Source organism: Agelaius tricolor, unplaced genomic scaffold, assembly GCF_023055355.1.
Source record: "Agelaius tricolor isolate 1412-34295 unplaced genomic scaffold, bAgeTri1.0.p SCAF_5, whole genome shotgun sequence".
In the NCBI taxonomy this organism is placed as follows: domain Eukaryota; kingdom Metazoa; phylum Chordata; class Aves; order Passeriformes; family Icteridae; genus Agelaius; species Agelaius tricolor.
The window spans coordinates 45921635-45943189 of record NW_027269265.1 but is presented as its reverse complement, the minus strand read 5'-3'; the positions used below and the strand labels follow the sequence as shown (position 1 = coordinate 45943189).

Sequence of the window (21555 nt, the reverse complement as noted above, 5' to 3'; positions counted from 1 at the left end):
TGCGCTTAAAAGCAGAGGCCTCATCAACCTTAGGCACCCTTCTAATTACAGGTGCACAATCAGTACCTAAAAACACACAAGTATTAAGCATAGGCAAGAGTACACAGGCACACAGAGAATGACTTACCCAAGCAACAGATTAGAAACAAAAGTGACAAGAGCACTAAGAAAAGGCAGGAAACTGTAAACAGCAACTTCTCAGTATCATTAGAGAAGCATTTAATAATCTACAGACAGACCAAGGAGTTGGGCAATTGCTACACTTTCTTCTGCAGAGAGAGAAAACTCTTTTTATGTAACATTTGCTTATGAAACTACTAGCATTGGTTCCTCTTTGTACCCGCTTAAAAAAAAAAAAAAAAAAAAAAAAGGCATGAACAAGCTTGTGTAGCTTCCTAAAGCCCTGGTTTTGTGTTGTATGATCAAGTATCATTTCAGGCCTTCCAGCAGAAACACAGGATCAAGTATTAATCACTGCAAACCTGCAGCAATGCATTGCCTGATATAAAATTTTCATGAAAGTGCCAATGATCCAGGCAGATCAGTTTCCCTAATTATGTCTTTTATATTAAGACGCATTGAAAATTTGTTGTGCCAACATTCAAAATTTGGTCCTTGACAACAGTAATACATTCTTATCCAGTAAGACAACTGATTTTAAAGACATTCTGTGATTTTATGCCGTTCATTCCCAAGAATTTAGCTAAATAACATATGAGAGTAGCCACAGGGACTTTTAATAATAATGGGGTTAATAACATATTGTACCTACACTACACTTACTAATGTATTTGTAGTATCAAATCCCCTTTAAAAAAAAGAAAACCAATTGTTCTTTATCCCCCTTTTCACACCCCTTTGTCAGACAGTAGAACAATTGAAGTGTAGCATTAAAATATGGGAAGCAGTATCCTGGATACAATCCATCTCACTGTTTCAGTAGCAGCTTGCCGTAAGTGGAGAGACAAGAATACTTTATAAAGAGAAAATAAGAATAAATGTATTCATATCAGGACAGATAACCCCCAATTCAAGATGTATGGAGATGCACAAGCAGCTTAATTTAACAAAGAAACAAAACCAGCATGAAAACCAGACACTACTGTGTGGCAAATATCCTCAGGTTGAGTAGTACAGACTCAGTTTTTCCATTACAAGAGATATTCAATAAAGACAGCACATCCAGCAGAGTGTCCAAGAACACCTCTCTTGCTGCAAAACTACCACCCAGGAATGCACTTAATATGCTGGAACAAAACCAAAAGTTATGTGTGCTTTTCCTTCAATCCTGTTTCAACAGACAAATTCTCCTTCAAATTCCTTTCAGGGCGACTTAATTACCTCGCAAAGTTGTCATCAGAACCAGGAGCAAGAGGTGCAACTGCAGAAGCTGAATCTGAAAATACATCCACGAGCAGGCTACCACTAGAGGAAGGTGGGGGAGCTGAATTGGTGACAGGGGCAGCACCCAGACCCAGCAGATCCGCCGATGGAGAAGGAGTAGACTAAGGAAGACAAGACACTCCGGTGTTACACTGCAACAAAACTACAACAAAGCTGTCTCGTTTGCACAGACAACTACGCTATGGCACAGTGCCTCTCCCCACCCCAAATCCAGGTTTGAATGGATGTAATAAGGTTCACAAATGCAGCAGCTGCCACGCTGAATTTCAGCTTAAGGTCATTTACAGGTATGGTTTTCTTTTTTTCCTTTGAAGAGAGTTAGTCCATCTAACTGTTAAATAAAAGCAAAACCAAAATTCATCTGTCTAAAATCAGAAAAATGACAAAGATGAGAGTTTTTCCCCCCTTCTCTTTTCCCATTAGTTTCAAGGGAAAGTAAGTACTGTAGGGAATAAAATTCCCATGTTGCTTTTCATTTATGAAGAATCCATCAAGAAAGCAAGTGGCTTTTACACAAAGCTAAATCACAGGTCATCACAGCATCTTTAAAAGTGACTGTCAGTTTAATCCTGGGTTTCTGAAGCCTAGCAAATCTTAGAAAGAATGCAAACCCAACCAGCAAAAATAGCAGAGCCTGTAGCCAGTTCAAGCTGCAAACACTAGAGGAAGAGACAAGATGTTTAAAGTGTTTTTTCCTCAAATAGAACAAATCAAGCAGCCAGGACACAGAATCATGCAACAGAGGCTGCATATATCTGCCCAAGTCGCATGCAAGTACAAAGCACAGACTGTTAATCAAAATGGCCATGTATTAGACATTAGCAGCTTCCACTATGCCAGATAATCTGAGGATGAGTCATGAGATGTACTTGGATGAATCTGAAATCTTGTTTTTGTAAGCCAACTCCAAGTTATCATTTACTCCAAGTTATCATTTACTCCATACAGTATAATGAAAGACTGGCAAAAGACTTTAAACAGCCAATCACTAGGACCAACTAAAAGTTTGGACCTCAAATTTCTTAACATTTTTGCAATCCAAACGAGATAAAGCCGCTGGTGAAGGTAACACTGTGCAGTTTGTTACATGGCTGCAACCCATTACGTGAAGCTCGTAAAGCACAATGCAGTATTAACTGCCAGTCACTTCAATTTGGCATTCAAACAAAATTTTGCAACTTTTCTGCTGGAAAGAGATTTCTGTCCAGTCAAAAGTGTTGCACTTGGAGTAGCTACTCTTATACACTGCAGTGACTAAGAAGTAAATTATTATGCTATAACAAACTGCGCAGGGAGCATGCTACAGTATTTCCTTCTCTAGGTAATCTTCTACGGCATCTTAAATCTAATTACAAGTTATTCTCAGCATTAAAACCAGAAAGAAATATTACATTATGGGAAAAATTGATCCTACCAGCTTTAACTGACAATAAAATGAGAAGTTTCAGCTCAGAAGGAAAAATCATGTGGACTTGTCAAACATAACAGAACTCAAATAGGACTGTCAAATAAAAAGTAACAACTTTATATTGATTTAAGAACATCCCAGTGAAGGTAAGTGTTGTCCACTTCTATTAAAAACAATAGCCCAAAACAAGATGCAAAACAACATGTTAGACAAAGCAGAAAAAACAGCTGATACTCTGAAATTCAAGTTAACTCCTTTTAAATATGTTAATTTTATAAACCCACCCTCAGTGCAATTTCATCAACAAGGAAATTCACATCTCTAAAAGTAACAGCGACATTTTTCAAATAACAATATAAAAGGGAGTTTTTTAGGCTGCAGACACTTCGTCCCCACTTACATAAGATTTCCAAAGGAAAACTGCATCCAACCATGCAGTGAGAGGAAAGCAGCTGTACGTCCCCTGCTTACAGCAAACACCCACAGCCTTAAGTTTCAGATGGGAGGTTTTAAATCCCCAAAAAGCCACTTTATGAAACCAGTCTTTTCTCACGTGCACACCATCTAAATTAGTGAAATAATAGCTTTTAAACTCACAACAACACTGGCATTGACAGAGGCAGGTTCAGCACTTCCATTCATATCAGAGCTCCTCTCCTTTTTGATCTCTTCCAGGTCAGTAACTGTGCCTGGGCCTTTCTTCTTCTTCAGTTTAGCCAAAATGGAAGATTCCCTCTCTGGAAAGGGAGGCATTTCTTCCAACACTGTAGCCTTACCATAGAATAAAAAAGTATTAGTTAAACTTCAGAGAAAAATCCAAACAAGCTTCTGAGTCTTTGAAGAGACACACCCTTATAGACTGCATAAAGCAAAAGCAGAAGTAGTTACCCGCACAGAAAATTATTATGCAGTTTACTGTAGTGAGGGATTGATCGCTTTTTTGAAAGAAAAAATGCTTTAAAACTTTCTGAAGTCCTTCCAAAGCACTTGGTTAAGAAAACAGGAGCGTATCACTTCTCTGAAACAGTGATAATAAATTTAAAAAAAGAAAATTTAAATAATTAGATCATAGTAGACTTAAGGGTCCTTAAATCAAGTAGACCTAGACTTAAACCACAGAGAATACTCAAGTTTCTACCCAGACCTAAGCATTTATTAGATGTCAAACCCAAATGTGCCATGCCCTGCTCAGACCTGAGAGCACCAGGTTAAATCACTGAACTTCAAGAGACAAAAAATTACACTTCTCCTGCCCACCATCAAGTCCTCAAAAGAAAGCCCCAGCCTTTTAATTAGGAGCCTCTATTGTGCCAGCTTTCCCTGGCTTCTCTGCTCCAGATTAACATGTCTTAATGGTCATATGTCCCACTACAGCAGTAACAACTTGGAATTTAGCTCTAAATTAAAGATGACTACAAGAGAATTAAGAAGACTAAAAGAACCAGCATCCATATTGTAATCCTGAGATTTCTGAGCAATCAGGTAAGGTTTAGTTGAGTTTAACTTGCTGATAGAGTACTGCATAATTAAGAAAATAAACCTCTATACCTACCAATATATCAGTACTAGCAATAGTACTGAGCCTCAAATACTCAACAGCTCTTTGCTGCAGCTCAACATCAGCATTCTTTAGCTGACTGTCACTGCGCAGCACATCTTGAATTGTAGTTTTGATTTCTGGAAACAGGTTCACAAACTTGATGTAGGTAGACAGAAGCAGAGCTCGAGTAGGAACACTACACAGATGAAACTTGGAATGTAGCAAGTTGAACTGGATGAGGGGACTTAAAAGAAGGAAAAAAATGTGTTCAGTGTTTGTAGATATGATAATCCTTATTATTGCATTATTAACAAGAGCTGAATGATTTTTAACTAGCCTTTAGGAATGCTAGGAATTAAATTCTTTACAAAAAGCATTACTACTTCAATTCAGTATTTTAGAAGGTGTTTTACCTTGATCTTGGATCACCTGCTATCAGATTTCCAAATTCTCCCAAGATGTAGCCACCTACTTTTACAAGATTCTCATGGCATGCTGGAGCTTGAAGGGCCTGTAACACATTAGAAATCATTGATATGCAATGTACAAAAAACCCCATCTTTTCTGTCACTTCCATTCCCAGGCTTCTCATCTACTTTCCTGCAAGAGCAGACTGTGGATCTAGGCACTACAGAGTACTTATGACAAAAACATCATGGGTGATATGATTTCACAGAAGACTCTAATGTGAGTATTACTTGATTTAGAGCATTCTTAGGCCCATCTAGCAGTACTGTGGACTTTTGATAACAGATAGAGCTCCTTAAGTTTCCCCTGTTATGTCATGTGCTGCTTCCTTAATTCTTAGCTCATTTTGAAAGGGAATTGAAAACAGTGACTCTCACCTCGAACACAGTCTTTGCTGCATATCCTTGCACATCATCCCTGTTGATGACAATCTGAATAACTCGGTACCACACTTCTTCACTGACATAGTCACCAGCAATGCGAATCAGATTCAGGATTGTATCCACGTACCAGGTGTAATCCACTGCATACTTCTCAGCTAGAATTGCAACCTTCAGAACCTGAGCACACAAAACAGAACACAGAAAGTTGACTAGCTCTTACTACGAGCTGGATACACCTGGTGATGCCCCACAATGGCCCAGGAGCCTCAGTTTCAGACACATGAGCTTGTTCACCTGTTCCCACAGCCAAGGTGAAAGGTGAACATTGAAATGCTGTGCCAGAATACAGCAGTTGCCAGGCACATATTGCTTTCCCCATAATGTATTCAAATATGTCGTATCTTTGTGACTTTCCAATTGTGTACCTAAGTGATCAAGAGCAATTTACAGAACATTTTTTTGTTTGCTATAAAAACACCATCTAAACTACCACTGAGAAAGGATCAAATAGGAAATTGGAAACCTCTCAAAAAAAGGCAAAAGCAAACTCAAGATAGCAGAGGCAAACAGAGTCACCCAAGCACAGCTGACTTTTTCAGGTCATACTCAGATTTCTGCATCCTGAAGCAACAATCAGCTTCAGGGGAGACTCCAAAAAATTTATTATCAGTTGCATTTACTACTTTTAAAAGAACAGATCAGTATAAGGGAACAGAATGAAATTCTCATTATCTGCCAAGTCAGGGGACATTGCCAACAGCAACCAGACAGCACAAGAGGTAAATCAACAAAGAGTATATTCCACATTCACTTCTCCAACCAAGAGACTTCAGCACCTAAGCTAAATAACTACTGTAAGTACAAGTAAGTTTTTTTACCATCCTAAAAAGGTTGGAAGTTGAGTATTTCAACTTTTATTCTACTGGTAAGAAGGGGATAAATATAAGGCCTCTTAGCTGATTAGAAGGTATTGGTTTTGGGAACCCTTAGACTGAACATTCTCAGAGCATACGAAGTTCTACCTACAAATAAGCATTCACCACTAATTTTTGAAGCTACTAGACAACTGGCTAGAGTAGGACCTAACCCTCAGATGTAGAGAATGTGTTGGTAGCTCACATATAAAATTCATTTTGCTTTCTATATACACTGTCCTGAGACCAAGATCAGCTTTTAAAATTAAGTTTCCAAGGTTCCTCCCTGCCCCCTGGATTAGTTGAACCTAAATTCTTTGCTGTTAGACTACAAAGTTAGGAGGTTTTTGCTTGTTTGTTTTAGTAGTTTTCTCTAGTTTGTTTTTTTTTTAAGCCACCATGAAAAGTAATCTCTATCACAGACTATGCAGCATCCTAATCAATAAATGATACTTATGGTACCAAATCCAGCTACAAAACAAATATTTAAGAAAAACACCAATAGCTTACAATTTCTTCTCTAATGGAATAATCAGCAGTCTCCAGGTAATTGAGCATTTCAGCCACAATCTGCTGGGCATTGCTTCGGTCACACATTGCATACAGGAGATCTACAGCTCTTTGTCGTACACTCACATCTCTCTCAGTCTGCAAAAAGACACAGAGTCAAAGGTCAAGATGATTTCATCTTTGTTTGGAAAGTACATGCAACTTAAGAGATGAAACTTAGTATAATACACAGTGAAATTTAAAACAAATGAATTTGCATAATTTTTCAGATGCAGAATGAACTCAGATATACCCTTTATATTAGCTGTGAGTTTCTTATTTCTCACTTTCAGTCACCTAGGAAAAGCTCAGTGGAGACTCAGACAGCTCCCTGCTTTTAAATACTATCCAAAAATTCAAATAATCAGGTTCTGTTTCTGTAGCATACTTATTCAAATCTGTGCAGGTGCTAAAAGAATGGAGGAGTTTGTACAGAACATTTGAGTATTACGCAGAGTAGGGTGGGTGAATTTGTGGTCAACTATGCACTGAGTAACTGGTACCAGTGGCCATAAATGCATTCATAACTGGCTGAAATTCTTAATTGTTACCTCAGGTTTAGTGTCAGGCATGCCTTGTAACAACTGAAGTCCAGCTAGAAATATATATACATATTTTGAACTTAGACAAATGTATAAATATGCTACAGCACAAACTTGGAAGAAAATAAAGCATTTAAACATCCAAGTATGCAAGTAAATGTACATGCAAATCAGTCTTACTCTTTTGACTTCTGCTTTGTCACATAAACATGGCCTGGGATTGTGTCTTTCTGGTTTCTTTCTGGTCTTTACAATTCTAGTGCAAGCTGATCTGCTCTACCACTCCCCATAAGCTATTACAGCAAAGGAAATGTGTGCAGTACCACCAAGATAGTAATAAAACTGTTTTCTCAGCATTCTCAATTTTGAAATTCCACATCTTTAAACAATTATTCATCTTCAGCCTACACTTGAGCAGATACCAGTGTTACAGGGGACACAGCTCCAGGTATCAGATTTACTGGCAAGGTGCAAAAATCAACAAAAGCTGATCATTGTGATTGCCAGCACAGCAAGACTTTTCTGGATTGAGGTAAACTGAGGTAGACTTCAAAGAATAACTCATTTGATTATTAGGTATTATGAACTTAACTGGGGACAGGGAGCTTGGGACAGTGGGGGAGAGGGCACTGAGGGAAGGGAGAAGACAACACTCAAAACCAAACCACACACTTCAATATTTACCTTCAATGCATTGATAACTGTTTCTATGTGTGTTTTCACAGCCTCATGTGAGAATTCAGAGCTGGCAAGCGTGCACATGCTTTCCAGTGCTAGGTAACGCAAATTAGTTTCTCGGTGCTGCAAGAACTGACCTAGCTGGTTACAGGCACGGACTAGCAGGTTTGGCTCACTGCACAGAACAGGAGAGAAAGTGAAAGGGTTAAAAGCAACAGGTTTGAGAACACTCAATTCAGAATACTATTTCTGCAGTGGAGATTTCTTAAAATGCTTCAAAGTGTCTGCTAGAATGCTTTGCTAGTGAAATGCAAATTCAGATACTGTGAGCAAATAATCTCTGTTGGATTAGAGCAGTGGGGTCAATACAAAACATCAAATAAACAAGCAGCAAAACCCAAAGCTACACAGCTCATTAAGACTGTTCAGTTACATTGCTGTGGTTGTGTTCCAATCTAGCAAGCAACTTTGTGTTGTTTTCCCCTTCACTCCCTCCCCCATTAAAATCTGATTAACTGTTCAAGATATAGCCCCATATTTTCACTTTAAAAGCCTCTCTGATAATAGAAGTGTTGTCCCAGCTCACCTGTCATGATGTATAATTAAGCTTATTGCCTCAAACAGGACAGCATTCTTCGCATTCGAGTGTTGAACCTTCTTTGACTTTGGTGGCTCCTGTGCTTTGTTGAGGATGGTTTCGAGGCATTCTGTCAGACGGCCACGTACCGCAGGGTCTTCTGGAGAACAACGAGCCGTTGGACAACTTCGCTTTGCTCTAAACCCTAATCCCCACCTTAGGTTTTCCCCTGGCTAAATCCAAATTAACTAAATTATTCTGAGACATTAAAAACATTTAAACTCCCCAACACACACTTGGGAAAAGAATTCCAAGCCACAGTTCTATTTGGGTGAGAACAAAAGCCAAACAATCTGTACTACAACTACTTGGAGGCTTTAATACAGTTGATAGTATTAATGAATGTTTAAAATGGCAGCTGCCAGTGATTTGTAAGATGCACACTGGTTAGACATTTTGTTAAAATTAAACACAACTCAAAAGGCCAATTAGCTTAGAGCTACCAGAAACAGCACACTGGTTAGACATTTTGTTAAAATTAAACACAACATAACTCAAAAGGCCAATTAGCTTAGAGCTACCAGAAACATTCAGGAGTACAAACTTCAGTATCTTTGCCTTAAGACAATGTGCTTGCACTCCAAGCTATGGCAACACTGCAGTGCAGTAGCTCTTTGGAGCCAGTGTACTGTGTAAGAGAGATGACCAGTGCTGTGATGTGTGCATTACCTGGAGGTGGATAGCACTGTAACAGCCTCAGAAGTTTCACAGATAGCCAGGGAGCAGGAACAAAGTAGTATGTGTAGTCCTGAAGGTCTGTTGATGCAGAAGTTACAATCTGTAAAACAAACAGCCAGCAAGTCAGCTGCTGAAGTTAATTGATTCACAAGCTTCAAAAAGACTCAAAGAAGACTGTAGGTCACCTCTGACAGAAGCTTAAAAAAACTGTGTCACTAGCAATGTCTAGTTCAGTAGATTAATTAGGTGCAAGCTGTCATACTATGAGTACACCACAGTAAATGCTGGTAATGGAAATCCAGTTCTGTAGATACAGTAGTCTAGAAAGTCTCTTCTGAAAGCCTACTTGCATTTTTAAAGAATGAAGACAACCATCTTGTAACATCAAAATGTTTAACCAAAGTTTGACTTTCTCAGTTCTAGCAATTCACAGATTCAGCCAACAGCCTGGTGGTTGCTGACAGGTGAGCCTGCAATTCAAGTACAAGATGCTATGACTGACCTAAAGCAGAAGGATCAACTAACACCTTCAGTAACATCCATACAGCAAAGCAAAAAAGAGATAGCATTCACAGAAGAGGTTTATATACATAATGAAATGTGGTAAGGATTAGATTAGATTGCCCCTCTTCGTAGATTTATTTTACCCCTTTTATTCTAGGGTAACCATAACTTTGGCACTAGCTTTGCTCAAAATAATTGTACCTAATTCTTACTGCTCTATTACAGAACAGCCTTTCACTTCCCTTAGCATTCCCTTGCTTTTAAGTATTAGAAAAAAATCTTCGTATTTGAAAAGAAAGTAAACAAGTAATTTGGGTATAAAACTGCATAAAACTGGGTGTAAAACACATTTGTGAAGTAGTAGCCTCCCTAGTCTTGCACACCTTCCAAAAGGAGGGGGAAAACAAAATCAAACAGAACAGTGACATCAGTTTTCCAGTACAGAAATGTTAACTTACAGACATTTCTCCCCACTCTTCCCCACTCCTGCTTAACTCCCTACATCATTTACAGAATATCAGATGCCTACAATTATTAAGTTAGCAGCAGCTCAAAAGAAGTAATAGGAGGGCAATTAGCCTTGTAAGAAGCTTAGATAAAGTTAAAGCTACAGTCTGTATTTTTGAGGGGTTTGTGTGAAGTCTATAGAATCAGTCTTTGATCCAACTATTTTTTGCTATTACAGCAACAAAATGAGGATTACTACTTGGAGCACAGCAGGGATTAAACCAAGAAAGTTTGGGCAAGCCAATACAGCTTTCTGTCCTGGTAAGCAACAAGCATTTAGAGGTTACCTGAAGCACCCACATGAAGTGACACTGAATCATCTTCACATTTCATGGTACAGTAAACTAATCTGACCCTAGAAAGCTGAATAGGAAGCTAACCTGATCTAGAAAGCTGAGTAAATTAATCAACAGTGAAGTATTATCAGGGTCATCATTGGACTCACTCTGCTTAATCTAGACACTGCCAAGGAGACTGAAGTCTTAAACTCTTCTGGGTTCTTCTGTGCCAAAGTGGTGATCAGACTTGTAGCTGCAGTAACCACACCCTAGGGGAAAAAAAAAAAAAACCAAACCACAAAAAAACCCCATGTTCAATTTTGGATCAGTTTACGACCCTGTCGCCCACCAACACCCTTCAATTCAACTGGTTTTTAATACACAAAAAAATTGTTTATCCGCATTACAAAGCCCTACATTAAAAAAACCTCTTATTTGGCTAGCAGCTAGACTAATTACACACCTGCAGAATCCAACAGAATTTTCAACAACATGATACTGCCATGCTTGCAGAGCATTTTATGCTATTTTTTGTGTTAGCTTTGTCACATGTTTGGATAGTACATCTAAAATAAGAGAGCTGTATTAAAATTAAGCCTGGACACAAAGTGTCTTACTATACAAGTGAAGCATGAGCAGAAGAAATTCAATGCAGCAGATCATCCAGGACAGAATTCTTACAACCCAACATGAGGCGAGGGCTTTGTATAACACAAGCACTGGATATTACTACTGCAGACTAAAGCACTCATTACTGCTGAAGCACAGGTATTAATAACCTTATTTCCATAAAGTAACTAGACAGGGGGAAAAAACAGAGTCTCTTTTCTAAAGCAAGAGGGTTTTTTAAGCATCAAAGTAAGAATGACATGGACATCACATGACAAGGAAGTCTAAGCAATGACAAATCAAGTCTTGAATCTTTAGTGCACATCTATTCTTAAAAGGCCTAGGACAATTAATATTACACCTATGCAATGTAACTTAGTGTAATAAGGCATAAGATTAAATAATTTACAGCCAGAGGAAAAGAAGAACTTTAATATAGTATTCTCGTATCTCTAGTGGAAAGGTAAACAAAGCTTTATTAAAAATTAATAAATACAGCAAATAAAAAAGGGCAACTCTTCCATTTTCTTCCCAAAGCCTGAAGACAACAGCAAGCCACTTGCTTGAAAGACTCCAGAAGAAATAAATTGTGTATTTAACAGAAGTCACATCATTCTCTTTACACACTAGGCCCAAGAAGCATAATGAGGCTGATTTACCAAGTGCTGGTCATTGAGGAGATGCACCACTCGAGACGTCCAGTCTCCCATGGGAACAAGGTCAGGAGAAGTTCTGTATAAACGCAGCAAGCATAAAGCAGCGCTTTGCTTCACACTATCCATAGTGTCTCTGCAAGACATACATACTGATTTAAAATACAGTGGTTAGGGCACAGCAATACCTGCAGGACAGCTTTATGCCAGATCTCACACTGACTCAGCATCCCTGGCCAGGCTGCATCTTTTCAACAGAAGTCACTGAAGTTTTCTTATGCTGAAGTATTTCTTCTTCTTAATTTTTCCAGTAAGTTTACTTAGTCAAGTTTTCACTATTATAGACGCTACAAGACATATATAATGATTCTTTACAAAGTGGAGTGACATTTCATATCTTTTATGAGAATTGAAAGTTCATCTCATCTGATCACAAGAAAAAGCTTCTTCCAGGCTGACTGAAATCAGACAGTTCAGATATACTACCTTATGAATGACCAAAGCTGGATCTACTGATAGGTCCTGCATGTCACTAGAAATCATGAACTACTCAACAGCTTCAGCACCTACAGCTAGAATGTAAGGTGGCTGTCAACAAGCACACAACCCACAAATCTATTCACCTTGCAATCCCTGCTGCTGGCACAGAAATTGACTATTTTAAGAGTGGCAAGCAAGGAGCTATTCTAGTTCAGTGAACTCCTTTTCACAAAGTTGTTGATTAAGCATTTTGTGTGACGCACAGACAACAGCTATAAAATGTACAGAGCACTACCAGTAAGAGTTTTAAGAGGCAGCTTATAAAGTGCAATCTTGGTAAAATGTTCAGAAACCTCTATATCCCCAGAAGTTCATCCCAGCTATTCTTCATAAATTTATCAGTTTTCCACGAGATCAAGTTGCACCTCAGTTAAAAACCACAAACCTATTCCTCCCCTGTCTCTGATTTCTATTTAAGCCAAGAGAGCTACATTGAATTGGCAAATGTAACTGACAATGCTCATTCTGCCCAGGTCACTTAGACAGGACAGGCACAGAAACATGTTTCATATCTATTATCTTAGAAATGCAGAAAGAATGAGACCCTGAAGAGTGATCTCAGAAAATATAAACACAGCTCAAAGTTTAAACACTGACCTGAAGGTGCTGTGCTCTGTTTGTGATTAGTGACCCCAAGTGATATTCTCGGAATTTTTTAAGGCTATCTTATTAAAACCCCATGACTCATCACTGCAGTATTGTCTCCACTATGCTACATGGAGAACAGCACCTAGCAATAGCAGTGGCCTGACATTTAGAATACAGTTCTTACATTAATATAGAAAGTGACATGTGGTATAAGACTTGTTATAAAAAGATCCATGCATATTCTAAAACATTTCATATCCCCAGAATTTAAATGCACTGTTTGCACTTGGACATTTTAAGTTTCAAAATAAATTAGCCCTACAATCACTGGTCCAACTTTACATTGACTTAACTATAGTTTCAGACATTTGCCAGGTCTGTTTAGAAACTTTCAGCTATACCAAAGTAAGAAAGTTGGTGGTGACTATTTGCCTTTTACACAAATTGCTCTTTACATGGTTAGTAGAGCAAGTAAGAAAACTCACAAATCATTATTATCATGTTCCTTATGAGATCAGTATATTTACATAAGAACTTCAGTTTATAACAAAATTTGTAGTATAAACATCTATTTAGGTTCATTTATTTTTCATCAGGAGAGGTAAGGAAAGTAAAACATATGCATTTCAGGGGTATTCAATACCACAGATTTATCCAAAACAAAAATCAGATCAGAACAAGGCTGTAAAAGCCTATTCAAGATACCTAACCCCTTAATTTTCACTCCAGTCTTATACTCCTACAAGCAACTCCACATGCAGGCAAGCGAAAGCACCTGCAGGTATTTGAACTGTCATTATCACTGCAAGCCCAGGGCTGTAGAGCCCAAGCTTAAGGTGCTGCAATGGAACCAAGTTGCTGAAAAGTTTATAGATGTTGTATTTGAAAGAGGCATGTCCCACCTACCCAGCCACAAGAATTTTGGGAATTTCTCCAGCAAATGCTTCCGCCATCTCCCGGCTGCCCACATTGGCAATGCAGTGCAGAGCAAGGCCCATGAAGGTGGGGTTGCGGCTGGCCAGGTCGTTCTTGATGGCATTGTTTATCAGGCGGATGAGCTCGCTGTTGGAGTTCACCAGCACGGAGATGAACAGATAGCCCTGTGAGTCACAACATGGAAAATCTATTTGAGCTGACTTCATTTATTGGGGCATTAACAGGAAATATGATTTCTTGGACACATACACTTCTCTCCAATTCCATATGGGCAGAAATGAGCATTTAGACAGAGCGAAGGCTAGAAAGATTAAGTGAATTAAACAAAACTGAGTAAGTTCACTGTTACCCTAATTATCTGGTTTTTAAGTGTTTTCTTAGTCTATTCTGGCATATACTCAAAAGATCATTTTAGATGGATGGGGACCAGTCAAGATTTTGGCTTATTATTCAAATACTAATAAGTTACATGCACCTGATAAACACAGCCTTACCTATGGAGATGGAAAGAGACATTTGGAAAATTAAAAGGTTACTCACCTTTTAATGCAAGACTCAAGGCAGTTTCTTAATAAGAGTAATAATTTTATGCAGAATGCACATTTTTTGCAACTAGTTCAAGACTCCCTGTGTACAAAAGTATTTAGATTTCAGAATCATGCCTAGAGCCAAAATAAGGCTTTAAGCCAGGGCAGGGGGAATGAAGCAAAATTCTTTATAGACTCCACAGCTGAGGCAGGATATCAGACAGACCAGTTTATCTTTTTTAGAGCTCAAGTTACTCACAATTTGTTTCTCTGTATATCTATTGGAACTGAGCAGGTTTACAGCTTCCATGTGACCAAAGTCAATGTCATGCCCCAGCAGAAAGATGAAGAGCAGTTTGCAGACATATTTTTTCTTACTGTAACCATCCAGAGCCTTGTCACCTGAAAAGCAAGGAAACAAACAATTAAGTCTATGTTGAGCTTTTACCTTGGTTACTTAGTGATAATTTAATCTATCATTATCTATATCCTAAAGGATGGTGATGAAAGGATGGTCAGGAAAAAATGCTGTCATCTAGTCCTTGAATTATCCTGCAGTGTCCTTAGAGTATGTTCTTACTAAGAGGCAGCACATCCATGCTCGCTCCATTTTGATTTTCCCGCTTCAGTTAAGAACATTTATGTCTTCCATACATGTTCTCCTCTTAAACCAATTATCAAACCTTTATCTCAGTAAAAGTGTTAATGTACTTTTCCAAGTTCACCACTGTTGAGAACTCGGCAGCAACAAAAAAAACCCCAGCAAGTTGTTTTACAAAGATCATGTGACAATAGTCTATCCCAAAGACTGGAAGAAATACATGAAATGAGAGTATCATGAGAATTTTAAAGCTTTTGTAAAATGAAAGTTTTCACAAGTGTTCCAGTTTCAGAAGAAAAATGCACTCTAAATAGGTTTGGCCATATGTTGCAGTCCTGCTGATTTTAGAAGCTTGCAGAAGCAACATGGAGCAGTGCAGCTTCCAGTTCATCAGGAGACCATTGCTTTTCCTGAAGGGAAGAGCTACCTATGAACATAACACTTTCTGTGTTACATTCCCTCCCTACCTCAAATCAGGAAATAAAGGGGTATCCAGTAAATCAGGCAAGACTGACTGCTGGGTAGCAAAACTCTGATATATACTGCTGCCTAACAGACTATATAAGCTCCTTCACCTCAGCATTCTGGGCCTGGAATAAGTGATCTGTCACATCAAATGTGTATTTCTTGGTGACGGGCAAGCTCAGCCAGGAACAGCACTGCATACACTAAAGCTTCAATAAGATATCCCTTACTCATTGCCCTAGCCAATAAAAGCTCTAAGCTGCCTTTTTATTTAATATTCAGCTGTCTATTACATAAATCTGAAGTTAAAAAAGAATCTTAATAGTACAGAAGTTGCTCCTTCTTCCTTCTCATGAACTTCACCTTAAAGCTATTTTTACATTGTGCAAAGAGGAGTCGTCTTCAGGTCCATACTACAGAAGCCAATATATGTCACATTTTACTTTAAACAGGAGGCAGCACTACTGAAGATACCCATAGCAGTGAAATTCTGCTGTACTGGATCCTGTGAGCATCCTCTGACAACAGCCAGCTCTGCAGAAAGCTGTCTAAAGACATGTTTTCTTCAAGCCACTTTTACAGTTTGCTGCCATAAGGCTCTTTTCCTGCTGAGTCAGCAAACAAATGTAGGGAATTTTGTTCTCCTAGACATTGGAATTACTGTCAGAAGAACCAGAGCGAAACCTTCAGCGGGAAATATATTTTTCCTCTTCTTTGGAAGCAATATGGCCAGAGGAAAGAGAAGACACTCAACCATGTCTGCTTATCTGGTGTGACCTCCAAACTATGGTGTAAGCAACAATGGAGTATTCTGCATAAATACTTCCTGTTGTACTATTTTCCCAATGAAATGGCACTCAAGAGCAGAACCTTCTTCCTATCCCACCATGGCAGGGAAATGCAGATCAAACATATCTTTCCTTAGGAGAAGCAAAGGAAAAAAACCCCAAAAACAAAACACAGGAAAGGCAGTGACAGCTTTAGTTTTCTAGTATTTTTTCAGCTGCTTAAGAAGAGTTTCTACAAACTCTTAAGATTTGATTTTAATTGGTCATCTACATGAGATCCAAAAGGAAAAGAAATCAGTGAACAAACCAGTGGGTCTTTACAAAAACCACTCTAACTCCTGACGGAGGGATGAAAGGAACAGGTGATGCTCCTTGCCATTAGCAGATACTATTGTGACTCACAGAAGGGGGCACTAAAGAAGCTGAACCCATTTTAGTCAGTCTAACTCTAGTGGTCAAGCTCTACATTACTGAGGACTTACTATAGTTACTGGATAGCATTAATAGCATGAGTTGCTTCTCTGAGATTCAGATACACCAAAAGACATCAGAAAGTAGCCTTCACATCAATGTCACCACAAGTAAAGACACCCCAACCAATCCCCAAGACCAAATTCTCAGCAGGCCAAGAGGTTGAACTGCAGCTGTCTGTTAGTGTACAATCCATCAGCAATATAAAATGGTTACAAGTGTTAAATCTAATCTCTTATATTCTCAAATGACTGGTGGTGACTTTGTGATACCACAAAGGAAAGGGGAGTACAGAATGCTGCAATCCAATTGCTTAACGAAGAACATAAGGGATGAAAATATGTATACTTTGAACCACATCAACTTTCACAACAAACTATTTGTCAGAGTTTAGCAATTCCTTTTTTAGGTTTAGGACCCAGCTATTTAAAACATTACATCCTTCCAAGATCCCAGTATTTTAAGAGCTCAGATTAGCAAGGTCCTTGGATCTCAGGGTATTTGAAGAATTTTTGATAGAAGCTACGCCATGGAATCAAGCACAAAACATATCACCATCCTACTAACAAGCAGCTTCCTTCTCCACCATGTGGTATCAAAGAAAAATATTGAGAAATCAGTACCTGAAACACCTTTTCCAAAGACAGAAAAAATGCTACACTGACTGCTTTCAAAAGCTCCTGTTCCTTGTATACAGAAGTGAAGGCAATGTGAGAGTTCTCAGGTTTATAAACTAGGCCAAGTTAGAGTTCTACAGCTCTTCTTCAAAGTCTTACTAGTTCCCAGCAATAACAGAATATCAGGGGTTTTAAAAATTTATTATTTAATTATCTGAGCCATTTGAAAAAAAGAGTACTTCACTCAAAGATCTCACAGTAGTTTTCTAAATCCTGCTGTCTTTTGAAGAAGTCTGTTACTGATTCTTATTGAAATTTTAACTATTCCACTCCCTTCCATGTCACATTTATGGAGAGTTCTAAAGGTTCTATTTTAAACATTACTAACAAGTCTCATTGCTTAAGTATGTGCCAAAATAGTACAGCTTCCCCCAGTCCCAAGCAAACATCCGAACGAGTGCAGAAGGAAATGTCACATGTTCTGTTATCTTTATTGCAATACACAATCATTTCTTTTAACTCAGCTCATTTTCAAATGCTTTTGGGAACATTTGCAAGTGCTGCAAATCAAGTCAGCAGAAACAGGAAGGATTCACAATACATGTCAGCAGGTTTTCAGCACAGTGGGCATTTCAAAGGCTACTTGCTTTTCCTGAAAAATTTATTAGTTATTTGGCTAAGAAAGAAATTATTAACAGCTGATTAACAATGAGTACTACTAAGAAATAATTACTATTTCCAAATTTCTGTGTATCAACTCACTAGCATTTGAACACAGAAGTTTTAGTTTTCCTTGCTCATACATAACTACCACACAGCCCTCTGAAAAGAAATAAGGCAAGTATTTTAAGACCTTTTGGTTCTCAGGCAGCAGCTTCCAGCTCTAGATTGGAACATAAGTTAAAGAACAGCACCTGGTTTCCAATCTAACTCAGTGTACTTAAAAGCCAGTGTGCTGCACTGTTCTGAGCCTGCTACCAGCAAGAGGGGTCAGGAAAACAGTTTAGTCCTTGAGATGTTCACTGGGGGTAGATAAGGAAACCTGACAAGTCTAATCTCACTAGCTTTCACATGGCCTTAAAATCTTAGCTTTTAAAACCACAATAATGGCTTTTGCAAAACAGAATGGACAACACTGTTTCTTTGCTTCCTTCCTACACTGACCTCTGTTCATGCAGTTGGCAGCAATCCAGGGATATACTGTATCAGAAGGCAACTACCAGCTTAGAGGCTAAGAGAACTGAATTTGATTTTTATGAATGTAGCTACACTTTGAGACAAGATCCGTATTTCTGTAGGGGTGACAGTCCAAGCCCTCTACATCAAACGCTGAATAACTGTGCCAAACAATCCATACAAATCCATAAACTAATATTTATTTACCATACTACTAGCACCAGAAAAAAGATCAGCCCTACAACTGATACTTGTCATATTTGAAGCCTGATTTTACTTCCAACAATTCAGTTTGACACTGAAGACACTTTATGATTTTACTGTGTGATTGCCTTCACACGTGATCAGAAGACAGTGTGACTAAGCAGGCCCATCTTAAATATAAAGCCTATGCTTTCACAGCCTGCCAGGAAAGCAATTTACTGAGTTCACAGTTACACAGCTTCAGTTTAAAACAGGTATTTAGAGCCTTATCTTAACTTCCTCCAAAGGGTTACCATGTATTTTGGGAAAATAGAGATAATTTGCTCGAATATGACAAACCAAGTCAGTAAAAGGAAAAAAAAAAGGAAAAAACCCAACAATAAACAAGTCACATTGGGGTACTTTTGCATGAGCCGAAAAGAAGATACACAAGCATGTCTGAAATCTAGCAGCCATTCTTGTAACACAAACCCTACTAAGCAATCAGAACAAAACTAAATTCTAATGCCAGAGCAGGAAAAAAAGAACAAGTCTGAATTAGGAACAGAACTAAGTTCCTCTGACCGCAGAAACAGCTTACAGATTTGTGGGCAGCTTCATTAATACACAAATTCAGATTTGAGAGAGCAAAGTGACACAACAATTTAATAAAACTGGATATTTTTTCACTCCCAAAGCAGTTACTGCTCTAACACTGAGACTTCCAGTTTGGTTCAAGCATGGGAGCAAAATCAGCTTACAGGCTGAACGTGTAAAACAGAAGGAATAGCATCTTGGCACACTCTACTCCTACAGCTTCTCCTTTATCACACTGGTGTAGCTTCTCTCTAGTACATTCTTCTTATCTCAGTTAATGCAGAAGCATTTAAAGCAACTGTCAAGGACACAGTGACCTCAGCAATGGAGCTTCCTCATGCTTAGACAAGAGACACAGTCACCTTAAGTACAGAGATTCTAAATTTCTGCTGAGCTCGGTGCACAAAAGCTGGATCAGAACCCAAAGCCATAGCACAAATTCCATCAGTTGAAGGAAAGTATTGCTTGTGCAGAGATGTGAAACCTTATCCCAACTTGTTAAATACAAGGGTACTTTCAACACCAAGTTACCCAAACATAAGGCAGGTATCAGGCCTGACAGCTACTTGCATGCTCAAACAAAGGTAGAAATATTGAGGCTCTGTCTGCAACAGTGTAAGAATACAGCTTGCAAGTTACATGGGATCAGCATCCAGGTAATGCAACAGTGTGTGCTGAAGGCCCAGAGGTAGACCAGACTCCTACACTAGTGTCACACCAGAACTTCTCTGTCAAAAGGTCTTGTTTCTTGGAACCTTTCCCTGATTACAACCATGGAGCCAGTCCAAAAGCTGCATCTTTGGCCAGGAAGGACCAGTAACTCAGGGCACCAGCATTCACCACAGTTATTTAACAAGGGACTTCATCTTAAGTTCACAATTACACATTTGTCTTAATCCAAACTATTTAAAAACATTTTCAGGTCAGAGCTGCATCAAAAGAAACTAGGCTAAACTGAGTAATCACCACTTAAACCAAGAATAAAATGCATATGAAGGTCTCTTAATTTTTATATAACCCTTCTGCAAGGAAGAACCACACAGCATGAAGTCCATGTGGGACTCCTGCAGCAGAAAGATAACACAGCTATCAGCTCCTGACACTCTCACAGCCTCAAGCAGTTACACAACAAGTTGTCTAAACACAACTTTTTCCAAATTGTGACATACATGTTTTTGCTCAGGCTTCATGAAGTTATTGTCTTCAGGTAATTAAAATTTTCCACTCAAAATCCATACAGATTTAGTAATAAACCATAATGAAGATCAGCTACAAGAAGGTATAGCCATCTTCCACTCAAGCTACTGAATGAGCATATACCGACCTTTATTCAAAACTATTCAAATAGTGCTTAAAGGATGCTACATAAGGTATGCAGGCTAAAGTTATGACACTATGCTGAAAGCACCTCTATTCTCTGATCACTGCCTGATTTATGGTTCTACATAGCCAGAGATTCCTATGATAATTTCTCCCCTGATCATGAGTAAGCAGAGAAGAATTAACTGTTTATGTACTTTTACCTATTTTTCTAAGAAAAAAATGTGGACAAAGAGGCATGTGATGGCTTTTCATTTTGAATTAATTTCTTGAGTGTCTTGCATTGTGGTTAACTCTTCCCTTCTAAGCTGTTGATGACACTCAGGTTTCTAAAGGTCTTCATACACCTTTAAGAGACATACTACTTAAAATATAGCCACAGATCATACAAAGTTCAGGAAAAGTTGGTTGTTAATACACCAAGTATTCCAAACAGATATGCTACTCTAAGCCATTTGTGGTAAATGAATTACTACAAATCCAGCAGATTCTGAAGGCACATATATGATCGCCACATTGCAATACCTAATCTAACTACTCACACTGCCCCAGAACTATTTAAACAAAAGTTGCCACAGCCACAACTGCTATAATTCTATTTAAAAACATCCCAACTACCCCTCAGAATTTAAATTTTGAAAACACATACACAACTTGAATACAGCTAACAGTATGAGTTTTATCTTTTGTTGTTTAAAAGTTAATTGCTGCCTCTTTAAATTAGTTACTGCATATCCTTTGTTTCATATGAATAATTTGTACTGCTGTTGCTTGTGGTCAAGATGTATAGCTTCAGCAACTACATATTTTAATTTAATTCTGCTAGAAATCAGCCTAACCCATTACGTCCATAAAGGGCTCAGGGCTGAAGAGGGAGGAAGGAAGAAAAGTTTGAACAGATGCTGTTTTACTGGAAATAATCATGTCCACCCATCTTACTTCAAACTATTCACAGCCTCACAGCTTTCTGGAAACAAACAAGCTGAGTAGTCAC

At 38.5% G+C, this 21555-nt stretch overlaps 1 protein-coding gene across 9 annotated transcripts in view; it reads right to left on the bottom strand.

Annotated features, from left to right (window-relative positions):
- Positions 1 to 21555, bottom strand: part of AP2A2 (adaptor related protein complex 2 subunit alpha 2) — a 44531-nt gene that overhangs the window by 9019 nt on the left and 13957 nt on the right. For 6 of the 9 annotated variants that reach the window (XM_071427708.1, XM_071427712.1, XM_071427704.1 and 3 more), the window contains exons 3-15: positions 14603 to 14745; positions 13787 to 13980; positions 11759 to 11888; positions 10658 to 10759; positions 9193 to 9301; positions 8473 to 8623; positions 7893 to 8061; positions 6628 to 6765; positions 5198 to 5380; positions 4766 to 4863; positions 4365 to 4596; positions 3410 to 3583; positions 1342 to 1505 (exon numbers count right to left, since the gene is read on the bottom strand). In XM_071427708.1, the coding sequence (XP_071283809.1) occupies positions 1342 to 1505; positions 3410 to 3583; positions 4365 to 4596; positions 4766 to 4863; positions 5198 to 5380; positions 6628 to 6765; positions 7893 to 8061; positions 8473 to 8623; positions 9193 to 9301; positions 10658 to 10759; positions 11759 to 11888; positions 13787 to 13980; positions 14603 to 14745 (1987 nt within the window). The remainder of the gene's footprint in view (positions 1 to 1341; positions 1506 to 3409; positions 3584 to 4364; positions 4597 to 4765; positions 4864 to 5197; positions 5381 to 6627; positions 6766 to 7892; positions 8062 to 8472; positions 8624 to 9192; positions 9302 to 10657; positions 10760 to 11758; positions 11889 to 13786; positions 13981 to 14602; positions 14746 to 21555) is intronic. The other 3 variants (XM_071427710.1, XM_071427714.1, XM_071427705.1) reach the window with 1 other exon arrangement.